General features: G+C 59.5%; 1 protein-coding gene across 3 annotated transcripts in view; it reads right to left on the minus strand.

Annotated features, from left to right (window-relative positions):
• REPS2 (RALBP1 associated Eps domain containing 2) overlaps positions 1-12,715 on the minus strand; it is a 65,177-nt gene extending 52,462 nt beyond the window's left edge. For 2 of the 3 annotated variants that reach the window (XM_064152088.1, XM_064152085.1), the window contains exon 1: positions 12,487-12,714. In XM_064152088.1, coding sequence (XP_064008158.1) covers positions 12,487-12,681 — 195 coding nt within the window. In that variant the 5' untranslated portion in view covers positions 12,682-12,714. Of the gene's footprint in view, positions 1-12,486 lie in introns of all 3 variants that reach the window. The other variant, XM_064152086.1, reaches the window with a different exon arrangement.
• Between the last annotated feature and the right edge of the window lie 545 nt (positions 12,716-13,260).

Here is a 13,260-nt window from a genome sequence, read left to right on the forward strand (position 1 = left end):
CACAGGAGATGTTCCCTGCCTGCAGAGCTCTCTGCCTCTGGGCTGGGCTCTCTCCACCACTGCCCTCAGCTCCTTCTTGGCCTGAGGGGCCCAGAGCTGGGCACAAGATTGCAGCTGTGGCCTCAGCAGGGCAGAGCAGAGGGCAGGAGAACCTCTCTGCACCTACTCACCACAGCCCTTCTGAGCCAGCCCAGGCTGCCCTTGGCCTTCTTGGCCAGCAGGGCACCTTGCTGGCTCCTGGGCACCCTTCTGCCCCCCAGCACCCCCAGGTGCCTTTCCCCTGTGCTGCTCTCCACCAGCTCAGTCCCACCCTATCCTGGCCCAAGAGGTTGCTCTCTCTCCAGGTGCCAGAGCCTATCCTTACCCTGGCTGGGATTCATTTCAGTTTCTCCTCGTTCACAGCCTTACAGCTTTGTTCCCTCCTCTGCTGCACCAATGTGCACTGTTCTGTCTTAGCACAGAGCTTTCCTGCTTGGAAGAGACCTTTCAGATCAGGCCCAGCCAAACAGCAGATGCCAGCAGAGCTTCTTAAAGATATATTTCCTCACGTGTTATTTCCCCAAGACCTGCAGCAGCAATGTCTAAATGGCAGTGTGCAACAGCAAGAGGCATGGTAGGAGTGGGCTTGGAAAGGGAGAGGACTAATCTGTTCTTCATGTGCTCTGAGACAGGCCACAAACAGCAGCAGGCTTAAAACCAGCCTTGGACATGTAGAGATAATGCAGCAGAGAACTCCAGACAGCAGGGCTCAGGTTGGCAGGGAGCTCAGAGCTCCTCTGCTCCAACCTCCCCTCCATGCCCAGGGACACCTCCCAGCCACACTCAGCTGCTCAGGGCCTCAGCCAGCCTGGCCCAGAACACCCCCAGCAAGGAGGCAGCCACAGCCTCCCTGGGCAGCCTGGGCCAGGCTCTCAGCACCCTCACACCCAACAGCTTCTTGCTCAGCTCCACTCTCCCCCTGCTCTGCCTCACCTCCAAACCATTGCCCTTGGCCTGTCTGCAGACCCCCTCAGCACAAGTCCCTCTGCAGCCTTCCTGCAGGCTGCCTTCAGCTCTTGGCAGCAGCTCCGAGCTCTGCCTGGAGCCTTCTCCTCTGCAGGCTGCACCCCCCCAGCTCCCTCAGCCTGTGCTCACAGCAGAGCTGCTCCAGTCCTGGCAGCATCTTTGTGGCCTCCTCTGGGCTCCCTCCAGCAGCTCTGTGTCCTCCTGCTACTGGGGGCAGCAGCACTGGAGGCAGGATGGGAGGTGAGGTCTGAGCAGAGCCAAGGGGCAGAATGCCCTCTCTTGCCCTGCTGCCCACACTGCTCTGGCAGCAGCTTTGTTAACACTGGGCAGTAACAAAGTGCTCACAAAGAGCACTGGGGGGTCGCTGTGCACAGCACAGGATGTGCAGGCATGGTCCCAGGTCCTTTCCATTGCTCCAGATGATGCAGCCTCCTGCAGAGCTGAGGCTGATGTGGGCACAGCACTGCCAGCCCTCTGCAGGACTTTGGCAGGGCAGTGGTGTAGGGGAGGTGCAGTGCCCTGCCTGGGATGTCTCACAGGTCTCGGCAGCACTGCTGGCCTGGCTCAGCCTGCTCTCCAGGCTGGCACAGCAGGCAGGCAGCACTCAGGCCAGGAGCACAACTGCTGCCATCAAAGGGGCTGCACTTGCTGCCACTTGGCCTTTTGCCTCTGAAGTGTCAGAGTGAGAGAAGCCAGGAGGGAGGCAGGGACAGCACCTCAGGGGAGACCCTTAGGACAAGATCCCTAAGCAAAGACAGGACTGTGCCCACTGATCCCTGCTTCTGCTGCTGCTCCATGGTGACACTACAGCAGCACCTCTCATTTCCCTGGCCCTGACACTACAAAACCCTCAGCCATGCTGGGCTGCTTCAGACACAGGGAGAGCAGCAGCACAGGGAGGGGATTCTGCCCCTCCACTCTGCTCTGCTCAGCCCTCACCTGCAGCACTGCCTCCAGCTCTGGGCTCCTCCCAGCAGAAGAGGGACATGGAGTTGCTGGAGAGGCTCCAGAGGAGGCCATGGAGATGCTCAGAGGGCTGCAGCAGCTCCCCTGTGGGGACAGGCTGGGAGAGTTGGGGCTGCTCAGCCTGGAGAAGGCTGCAGGGAGACCTCAGAGCAGCCTGGCAGTGCCTGAAGGGGCTGCAGGAGAGCTGGGAAGGGACTTTGGAGAGGGGCTGGGAGTGGCAGGATGAGAGGGAAGGGATTGGAGCTGGAGGAGGGCAGACTGAGACTGGAGATTGGGAAGGAATTCTTTGCAGTGAGGGTGGTGAAAGACTGGCACAGGTTGAGGGTGGTGAGACACTGGCACAGGTTTCCCAGGGAGGTTGTGGAGCACAGAATCACCCAATGTGGCCAAAGATCAAAGATCACATTGGGTGCTTCTGTGCTCCACAACCTCCCTGGAGGTGTTGCAGTCCAGGCTGGATGAGGCCTTGAGCCCCCTGTGCTGGTGTGAAGTGTCCCTGCCTATGGCAGGGCAGCTGGCACTGGATGATCTTTAGGGTCCCTTCCAAGTCAGAGCATTCCATGAGCCTCTGAAGGTTGGCAGCCCTAGGAGAAGGCTCTGCCAGGGAAGAAGCACAAACAGTGCAAGTGCCAGCAAATGTCCTTCAGCCTCCCCTGGATCCCTGTGGAGCTAGAGGGAAACTGCAGAGTAAAGGGCCCCAAGGCCCTGCAGCAGCAAGCGCAAGCTGCAGCTCCCTGCAGGTATGCAGGTGCAGGAGCCTTTGCCAAGGGGGGGCCTGCAACAGGAGGCTGCCTGGCAAGCCTGTGGGGTGAGAGGGGTGGGAGGGGGTGCCCACAAGGACACATTTAATAGCTGTGTGAAGGAGAACTCTATCTAACACATCCATCTCCGAGCACCTGCATCTTCCTTCATGCCAGGAGGCAAAGGCAGCCAGGGAAGGGACAGGATTCAACTCCAGTTTGTTGGGAGAGCTTCTCACAGTAGGATGCCAAGAGGTTGGGTGTCTGAAAAGCCCTAAGCAAAGCTGAGAGAAAAGAGCAGCAGCAGGGGCAGGGGCAGCACATCCCTTCTGCTGCTCTTCCCACCATTGATTCATTTCCTGGCAGATGCAGAAGTGCTACACCAGCAGCTTGCTTGGCTGCTGCAAGTCACCAGCTGGGAGCAAGGGGAACAAAGAGCAGCCCAGGTGGAGCTGCGTGGGAAGAGGCACGGAGGGGACTGCAAAGAGGGGCACAAAAATAGCCACACAGAGCAGGGATGGAGAGATTCAGCTTCCTCTGTGGGTCCTCCCCAGCCTACTGTCTTCTCAGAGAATCAGAGAGGGGTTTAGGTTGGAAAGGTTCTCAAAGCTCAGCCAGTACCAACCCCCTGCCACAGGCAGGGATAAATGACACTAGAAGCAGTTGCTCAAGGCCTCATCCAGCCTGGCCCTGAACATCTCAGGGAGGTTGTGGAGCACAGAAGCACCCAACGTGATCAAAGATCACGTTGGGTGCTTCTGTGCTCCACAACCTCCCTGGGAAACCTGTGCCATTGTCTCACCACCCTCAACCTGTGCCAGTCTCTCACCACCCTCACTGCAAAGAATCCTTTCCTCCTCTCCAGTCTCAGTCTGCCCTCCTCCAGCTCCAATCCCTTCTCTCTCATCCTGCCACTCCCAGCCCCTCTCCAAAGTCCCTTCCCAGCTCTCCTGCAGCCCCTTCAGGCACTGCCAGGCTGCTCTGAGGTCTCCCTGCAGCCTTCTCTTCTCCAGGCTGAGCAGCCTCAACTCTCCCAGCCTGTCCCCACAGGGGAGCTGCTGCAGCTCTCTGAGCATCTCCATGGCCTCCTCTGGAGCCTCTCCAGCAGCTCCATGTCCCTCTTCTGCTGGGGGCCTCAGAGCTTTCACCTCTCTGTTGAAATGCATCACTGGGGCAGTGAGAGCCTCACCTGTCTGCACTGCCTGCAGTGCCCACTCTCAGCATGGCACTGTCCTCCTCACATCCAGCCTAGACCTGCCCTGGCACAGCTTCAGCCTCTGTCTCCTTCTTCTGCTGCTGGCTGCCTGGCAGCAGAGCCCAACCCCACCTGGCTACAGCCTCCCTGCAGGCAGCTGCAGGCAGCAATGAGCTCTGCCCTGAGCCTCCTCTGCTGCAGGCTGCACCCCCCCAGCTCCCTCAGCCTCTCCTCACAGGGCTGTGCTCCAGGCCCCTCCCCAGCCTTGTCACTGATAATGTTCTCATCAAGGCAGCAGTGACTCAGAGCAGGGATAGTGGAGGGATGAAACAAGCAATAAAACATTCACCATGCCAAGCACTTGGACGTTTGTGCTTCCCTCCCCACTTTTACTCCTGGCATTTGTCACTTGCAAGTACTTCACCTTCCACTGCTCTTACTGTGCACAGAAGTGTGACGTGCCTGCTAGCCACTGGGACGTGCCTGCTAGCCCACTGTGACGTGCCTGCTAGCCGCTGTGACGTGCCTGCTAGCCCCTGGGACGTGCCTGCTAGCCCACTGTGACGTGCCTGCTAGCCGCTGTGACGTGCCTGCTAGCCCAGAGCACTCCTCCCCTCGCAGATGATCAGAGATGTTTTGCTCTGAGGGGGCCTCCCTGGCTTCCACAGGACATACACTGTGCTGTATTATGCCAGAAGTAAATAATGCATGAACTGGAAATGCTACCTGTGCCAGAGCTGAGCTCATCTCCCCTCGTGTGGAAAGGGAGGCCTCACGAAACAGAAGGACTGAAAACAAACCCAAAAGATAAATGAAGTTGAAGGGCTGCTTCCAAACCCTGCCTGCAACTGGTAACAACACTACCAAGTAGTGCCACAGACATTTGCTGTTGGAAGGCAGAATCAGCTCTGGGACTCACAGCATGGCAGTCAGCAGGCACCACAGGGCTGCAAGCAGGCTGCAGAGGGACTGCTGGCAAAGGCCTGCAGGGACAGGAGGAGGGCAATGGTTTGAGCTGAGAGCAGAGCAGCCTGAGCTTGGCTGTGAGGAACAAGTTGTGCAGCAGGAGGCTGCTGCCACACTGCAACAGGTTGCCCAGGGAGGGAGCTGAGTGCCCATGGCTGGAGCTGTTGGAGGTGAGGCTGGGCAAGGCTGTGAGCAGCCTGCTCTGGGGGAGGATGTCCCTGCTGAGTGCAGGGCTTGGGCTGGGTGCCCTCTGGAGCTCTCTTACCACCTAAACCATTCTAACTGGAGCACAGCCCTGTGAGGAGAGGCTGAGGGAGCTGGGGGGGTGCAGCCTGCAGCAGAGGAGGCTCAGGGCAGAGCTCATTGCTGTCTGCAGCTGCCTGCAGGGAGGCTGTAGCCAGGTGGGGTTGGGCTCTGCTGCCAGGCAGCCAGCAGCAGAAGAAAGGGACAGAGGCTCAAGCTGTGCCAGGGCAGGTCTAGGCTGGATGTTGTTAGGAAGTTGTTGTCAGAGAGAGTGATTGGCACTGGAATGGGCTGCCCAGGGAGGTGGTGGAGTGGCTGTGCCTGGAGGTGTTGCAGCCAAGCCTGGCTGGGGCACTGAGTGCCATGGTCTGGTTGGTTGGGCAGGGCTGGGGGCTAGGCTGGGCTGGGGGAGCTTGGAGCTCTCTGCCAGCCTGCTTGGTTCTGTGATTCCATGATCGTGGGAGGTCTTCCATCCTCTTTAACTGTCAGGGTTTGCAGTCTAAAGAAGAGCTCTAGGATCCTAGAGTGGCTCAGGCTGGCAGGCAGCTCAGAGCTCCTCTGCTCCAACCTCCCCTCCATGCCCAGGGACACCTCCCAGCCACACTCAGCTGCTCAGGGCCTCAGCCAGCCTGGCCCAGAACACCCCCAGCAAGGAGGCAGCCACAGCCTCCCTGGGCAGCCTGGGCCAGGCTCTCAGCACCCTCACACTCAACAGCTTCTTGCTCAGCTCCACTCTCCCCCTGCTCTGCCTCAGCTCCAAACCACTGCCCTTGGCCTGTCAGCAGATCCCCCCAGGCAGTGCCTGTGCCATGGGAGCACCCCTGCAGGAGGGCTGCTGTTGCTGTGTGGGTTCCTGTGTTAGCAGCAGTGCCCTGCACAGCAGAGGCAGGGGCTGGTTGGCTCCAAAGGCTGTCTTGGGCCGAGGCTGGGTGTCAAAGAGCAGACAGGGAATGTGGGAGCCTGTGCCAGAAGAGGAAATGCTGGAATCAGTGGCAAACACCCAAGAGCAGCCAGGTCAGGGGCAGCAGATGGTCTGCACCCAAGGGCCTGGGGGCTTGTGGAGAAGGAACTGCCTGGAGACAGATTGCTGACAGCCAGGCCAGCTCCAGACACACTGCTTGGCAGCAGATGAGAACCTTTCATTTCCCTCAGAGGAGGGGATCAGAGAGTGAACTCAGCAGGAGTTAGAGGCCTTTTGGAAAATGGCTGCAGTGAGCAGTGAAGTTCAGAACATCAGAGGCTGGCAGGGACAGGGCAGCATGGGGGTGGCTACAGCCAGCACCTCCCCCCTGCACTGAAAGGCACTGAACACCTCCAGGCTGAGAGAGTTGGGGCTGTGCAGGCTGGAGAGGAGAAGGCTTGGAGGAGAGCTTGGAGTGGCCTTGCAGGAGCTGAAGGGGGCTGCAGGAGGGCTGGGGAGGGACTAGTGACAAGGTCTGGGAATGAGAGGAGGAGGAGGAGGAGGAGGAGGAGGAGGAGGAGGAGGAGGAGGAGGAATGGGTTTGAAGTGGCAGAGGGGAGCTTGAAAGTGGATGTTAGGAAGAAGTTCTTTACTATGAAGGTGCTAAGACCCTGGCACAGGTTGAGGGTGGTGAGACACTGGCACAAGTTTCCCAGGGAGGTTGTGGAGCACAGAAGCACCCAGTGTGATCTTGATCACATTGGGTGCTTCTGTGCTCCACAATCCCCCTGGAGGTGTTCAGGATCAGGCTGGATGAGGCCTTGAGTGACCTGTTCTGGTGGGATTTGTCCCTGCCCCTGGCAGGGGGGGTTGGAACTGGCTGAGCTTTGAAGTCCCTTCCAACCTGACCCATTCTGTGCTTCTCTGACATGAGAGCAGGATTAGGCTCCAGGTTTACACTGCAGTGCTTATCTCTCTTTTTTATTAGCTCCTGACTTATTTGATTCATTTTCACTTGATGTTCTCCTTAATTCCCAGGTTTTTAAACCTTAAGCTTATTGCTGGGCTCGAGCTATCAGCACAGAGATACAATTCACTTAGAATCATAGAACCAAGCAGGCTGGAAGAGAGCTCCAAACCCACCCAGCCCAACCTATCCCCCAGCCCTATCCAGTCACCCAGACCATGGAACTAAGTGCCCCAGCCAGGCTTGGCTGCAACACCTCCCTGGGCAGCCCATTCCAATGGCAAAACCACCTCTCTAGGCTGCAAAGCCTCTTCCAGGGGAGCTGCCAGCTGCTGAGAGGGCTGCCTGAGACAGCAGCTCCCTGTTCCAAACCTGCAGCACTGAGGCAGACAGTGGAGGAGATGATCCAGAAAGTCACAACAGCTCAGAGCTGCTTGAAGCAGCTGTGCAAAGGAAAAGGAGAAAATCCTTCCAGTGAGTATTTGGCTGTCTGGAGCCAGAAGGGAAGGAGATGAATCACAGCTTAGGTTCTGAACTGTGTGCATGGAGAAATCACAGAATCATGGAATCAATCTCTCCAGCAGCTCCATGTCCCTCTTCAGATGGGGGCCTCAGAGCTTTCACTTCAGTGCTGAAATGCATCCCTGGGGCAGTGAGAGCCTCACCTGCCTGCAGCTAAAGCAGGTGTTCTTCCTCAGGCCAGCCAAAGAGCACAGCACTTCACAGCAGAGTCCCAGCCAGCACTGCCTGCAGTGCCCACTCTCAGCACGGCACTGTCCTCTAGCACAGCTGCCAGCCTGACTCGCTCTGCATTCACAGCTCTGCACAGCAAAGCAGCCTCTGCCTCTTAAAGCATAGAGATGGCCACAGACTCAGCCAGGCTCAGAGAGAGCTCCAAGCTCCCCCAGCCCAGCCTAGCACCCAGCCCTGCCCAACCAACCAGACCATGGCACTCAGTGCCCCAGCCAGGCTTGGCTGCAACACCTCCAGCCACAGCCACTCCACCACCTCCCTGGGCAGCCCATTCCAGTGCCAATCACTCTCTCTGACAACAACTTCCTAACAACATCCAGCCTAGACCTGCCCTGCCACAGCTTGAGCCTCTGTCCCCTTCTGCTGCTGGCTGCCTGGCAGCAGACTGACCCCCACCCAAGGAAGCTCATTCTTCCCTCTGCAGAGGAGCACACTGCCTCACTCTGAGCAGCACAAGCACTGATTGTGTGCTGCTGCAGCCACACAGACACTGCAGTCAGTTTGTTCAGCTGGGACCCTCCTCCCAGCTCTGCGTGAAGAGAGGAGCAGAGCCCTGCTGCTCTTCCACAGGCTTCCTGAGTCCCTCCGTGTTTGCCCTGACTTGTCTCTATAGCTACAGCTCTGCAGCTGAGCTGGGCTCTGTCTCCAACAACCACTGAGAGATGATAGCAGAATTGCTCACTTGATGCCTCTGTGGCAAAGAACCAGGACTTTTTGTTATGAACAGTACTCCAGGAGCACAAATTAGTACCTGTGTGGCAGCTGGGGGTGGGATGATTCTCTGCCTGCAACAGGCAGCAAAGGATAAGAGCTGAGAGAGATAAAATGTGAGGAATCAGAGAATGGGTTAGGTTGGGAGGGAGCTCAGAGCTCAGCCAGTGCCAACCCCTGTGCCATAGGCAGGGACACCTCCCACTGGAACATGTCACACAAGGCCTCATCCAACCTGGTCCTGAACACCTCCAGGGAGGTTGTGGAGCACAGAAGCAATCAATGTGATCTTTGATCACCTTGGGTGCTTCTGTGTTCCACAACCTCCCTGGGCAACCTGTGCCAGTCTCTCACCACCCTCACTCTCAAGAGCCCTTTACTAACATCCACTTTCAAGCTCCCCTCTGCCACTTCAAACCCATTCCTCCTCCTCCTCTCATTACCAGACCTTGTCACTAGTCCCTCCCCAGCCCCCCTGCAGCCCCCTTCAGACCCTGCAAGGCCACTCCAAGCTCTCCTCCAAGCCTTCTCCTCTCCAGCCTGCACAGCCCCAACTCTCTCAGCCTGGCCTCAGAGCAGAGCTGCTGCAGCCCTCTCAGCATCTTGGTGGCCTCCTCTTCACTGCCTCCAACCCTTCCATGTCCTGCTTGTGCTGGGGGCTGCAGAGCTGCCCCCAGGACTGCAGGTGGGGTGTGAGGGGAGCAGAGCCAAGGGGCACAATCCCCTCCCTTGCCCTGTGCCCACCCTGCTCTGGCTGCACCCAGCACAGGGCTGTGTCTGGGCTGCACTCACCCTGCTGGACTTGCACTGCTCAAGATCTGCATCATTGCTAAAGACTGTGGGATCTGGACTTGCACTGCTAAAGGTGAAGTTTGCTGTGTGGTGCCATTTGGCAGCACTTGGCATTGTGCAGCTGCTGGGAATGGCACTCTGCTGACTGGCTAACAGAAAGTCCATCCAAAAGGGATGTGCCTTTTGTCACGGCACCTGTGGACAAATTACATCCTGCTGATGTTAGGAGGAAACAAACCTGGGGGAAAGACTTGGTCCAGAGGAGGCCACAAGGACGATCCAGGGGCTGGAGGACACTCCCCTCAGCTCAGACCCCACCTGCAGCACTGCCTCCAGTTCTGGGAGGGAGTCCCTCTTCCCCAGCAGAAGAGGGACATGGAGCTGCTGGAGGCCACCAAGTTGCTCAGAGGGCTGGAGAAGCTCCCCTGTGGGAGCAAGCTGGGAGAGCTGGGACTACACTTCAATATCTGAAAGGGACTTAGAGGCAGGCTGGGCAAGGACTGCTCAGAAGGGCTTGGAGTGATAGGATGAGGGCAATGGCTTGGAGCTGGAGCAGGACAGAGTCAGGTTGGACACTAGGAGGGAGTTCTGCACAGTGAGAGTGGTGAAATCCTGGCACAGGCTGCCCAGGGCTGTGCTTGAGGCTCTGTCCCTGGGGACACTCAAGCTCAGCCTGGATGTGTCCCTGTGCAGCCTGCTGCAGCTGGAGGTGTCCCTGCTGCTGCAGGGGTTCAGACAAGATGCACTTGGAGGGTCTCTTCCAACCCAGGGCAGCCTGTGGCTGTGAATCTCTGCCTTGTTCCCAGAACTGTTAGAATGGTGTGGGGGGATGCTACACAGAGGCATTTAGGCTGCACTTCTGGAGGAGGATAAAGCACAAAGCATCAGCAAGTGTCTCCAGCGACACTGCAGGGGCTTCCCTGACAAAAGACACACACTGCCAGTGTCTTTTCCTTTCAAACACATGACATTAGGACTTGTTTCCTCTCAAGCCCAGGAACTGCTAGCAGGGCTACATGACAGCTGTGGGGCTTGAGGGCAGGCACTACAGCACAGCATTAACCAGGCTGGAAAAGACCTCTAGGGTCATCCAGTCCAACCTAGCACCTAACACCTTCAAATTCACTAGCCCATGGCACCAAGTGCCTCACGCAGCCTCCTCTGAAACACCTCCACGAATGGCCACTCCACCACCCCCTGGGCAGCCATTCCAATGCCAATCACTCTTGCTGTGAAGAACTTCTTCTTAACACCCAGCCTGAGCTTGCCCTGGCACAGCTTGAGCCTATGTCCCCTTATTCTGTGCCTGGCTGCCTGGCAGCAGAGCCCAACTCCTCCTGGCTACAACCTCCCTTCAGGTAGTTGTAGACAGCAATGAGCTCTGCCCTCAGCCTCCTCACCTGCAGGCATAGAGGAGAACACAACCAAGTTTAGAGCTGTATAAACAAGAGAGGGGAGGCAGGGAAGAGGAAAAGAATCAGCCCCAGATCCCACAGACCTATTATCTGAATATTCCCGAAGCAAATTACAGGTCTGCCTCCCAGGAAGATTCTCCTCACAGCATAAATACACCTGGAAATCAACTACAATGCTAAAAAACCACATGAAAAAAAGCCCAACCCTTCCAGGCTTTAAGCCACACATTAATCACAGAGTCACAGAACGTCAGGGGCTGGAAGGACCTCCAGAGCTCATCTGGTGCAGCCCCCTGCCAGAGCAGCATCACCCAGAGCAGATCACACCGGAACACATCCAGACAGTTCTTGACTATGTCCAGAGAGGGAGACTCCACAGCCCCCCTGGGCAGCCTGTTCAGGGCTGTGTCACCCTCACAGGGGAAAAATTCCTCCTCAGGTTCACATGGAACCTCCTCTGCCTCAGCTTCCACCTACTGCCTCTGGGCCTTTTTCTGCCTCCATCCTCGAGGGGCAGAACTAAAGTGAGACCTAACAGACTGCAACATCACCACCACAACAAACTGAAGTGATAGGGTAAGGAACTGCACCGTGAAGAGAAGGGATTTCCCCCACATTTCCTTGGAAAACAAATTAACTCACAGCAGACTTACAGAGAGAGACTGGCACTGAATGGGCTGCCCAGGGAGGTGGTGGAGTGGCTGTGGCTGGAGGTGTTGCAGCCAAGCCTGGCTGGGGCACTTAGTGCCATGGTCTGGTTGGTTGGGCAGGGCTGGGGGCTAGGCTGGGCTGGGGGAGCTTGGAGCTCTCTGCCAGCCTGCCTGGCTCTATGGTTCTGTAACTTTGCAAACACAGAGCTTAGTAAACAGCATAGGAGAAGAAAAATATTCCTGCAATATCCTTACTTGCACTCACAATCCCCTGGGAATTTGTAAGTCATTGCAACATGACCTGACAGCTACCACAAGAGCAGAAGAGCTCAGTGCCCTCCGTCAGTGCCCAGCCTTAAGTATACTTTGGTTCACCTCTGGTGCAACTCTGCTCTTCCTAGTAGACAGATCACAGAGGAGCAGACTCTCTGTAGATAAAGAGGGGTGCTCCACCTCTCGTTAGTCCGTTCAGTGCTAGGCAGCTGCAGCCCGCTAGCCACAGGTGAGGAAGCCTACAACCCCAGCTCTTCCCTGGACAGCACACACCTCCTCCCCTGACCAAGCACTTCCAGACGGCCTGCGCCGAGCACCCCTGCCGCTGCCCTGCGGCTCTCCGGCGCCGGAGCCTCCTGCCCCGTGCCCAGCTGGGCTGCTCAGCGCACAGCGCCCCGGAGGCCTCGGCGCCACCCTACCTCCGAGGGCAGGGGTTCTGCGCTCCAACGCTCGCCACCGGGACCCGCGGCCAGCACCGCTACGCGCCGCATGTTCCCCGCCAGCACAGGCGATGTTCCGACAGCCTCCGCAGCAGTTACCGACAGCAGCGACCTGACCCAGGGCACCGCAGCACGGCCGCGCCGCCTCCCGCCCGCTCCGGCGGCCCCGTGTCGAGGCGGGAGGGCAGAGCACGGCGCCGGCCCGCGGCTGCGGTGCCAGGGGCTGGCTTGGGAAAGGCAAGCGGGCACAAGAGCAGCCTCGGGCACCGCCACCCCGGCTGCCGCGGCTCCGGCCCCGCTCTGCTCCGCCGCCCGCACACAGCCGCACTGGGGCGCCGCTCGTCCCGGCCCCGCCGGCAGCGCATGGGGCGGCGTAGCCCCGGCCCGCCGCGCAGCCCCCAACTTTCCTGCCCGCCAGGAGCGGCTCCCGCCCGCCACTCCGCAGCGAACCGGCCGCCCCCCGACCCACCTGGTGCAGCGTGTCCGGGGGCAGCTGGGAGGCCCGGAACAGCTCGCCCACGCTGCTGCCGCCGGCGGCCGCCTCGGGGGGCGGGCAGCACCGCGAGAAGAGCTCGGAGTAGCGCTGCTGCTCGCTCTCGCTCAGCGGCAGCAGCACGCCGCCGGCCGCGGAGGCGGCGGAGCCCCCCGCCGGGCCCTGCTCCATAGCGGCTGGCGCAGGCACAGCCGCAGAGCGGGACAGCGGGAGCCGCGCCGCCGGGGAGGGGGCGGGAGGTGCGGCGGGGAGGGGGCGGGAGGTGCCGCGGGAGGTGCCGCGGGAGGTGCGGCGGGCGGGCCGGGGCGGCCCCGCGCTGCGGCGGCGGAGGTGCAGGCGCCGCCCCCGCCCGCTGCGGGCCCCGCGCTGCCCCGGGCCCCGCTCCCGCAGCCTCCCGTCCTCCTCGGCCCCTTCTGGCGCCGCCGCTCCCGCAGCCTCCCGTCCTCCTCGGCCCCTTCTGGCGCCGCCGCTCCCGCAGCCTCCCGTCCTCCTCGGCCCCTTCTGGCGCCGCCGCTCCCGCAGCCTCCCGTCCTCCTCGGCCCCTTCTGGCGCCGCCGCTCCGCCCCGCACCCAGCGGCCCTGCCTGCGCCTCCCCCCGCCTTTGTGCGCCTGCTGTGGTTTGCCTTCTGTGCTACTTTTCTCAATCGATTCTTTCCTTTAGCCGGTTTGGTCTTAACCTGCCCTCGGCACCGCCGGCTGCTGCCTGGAGGCCAGCGTCACCGTGCCGCGGGACGGACACCGGTGCCACCA

This window comes from Pogoniulus pusillus, chromosome 12, assembly GCF_015220805.1.
Source record: "Pogoniulus pusillus isolate bPogPus1 chromosome 12, bPogPus1.pri, whole genome shotgun sequence".
Taxonomy (NCBI): Eukaryota; Metazoa; Chordata; class Aves; order Piciformes; family Lybiidae; genus Pogoniulus; species Pogoniulus pusillus.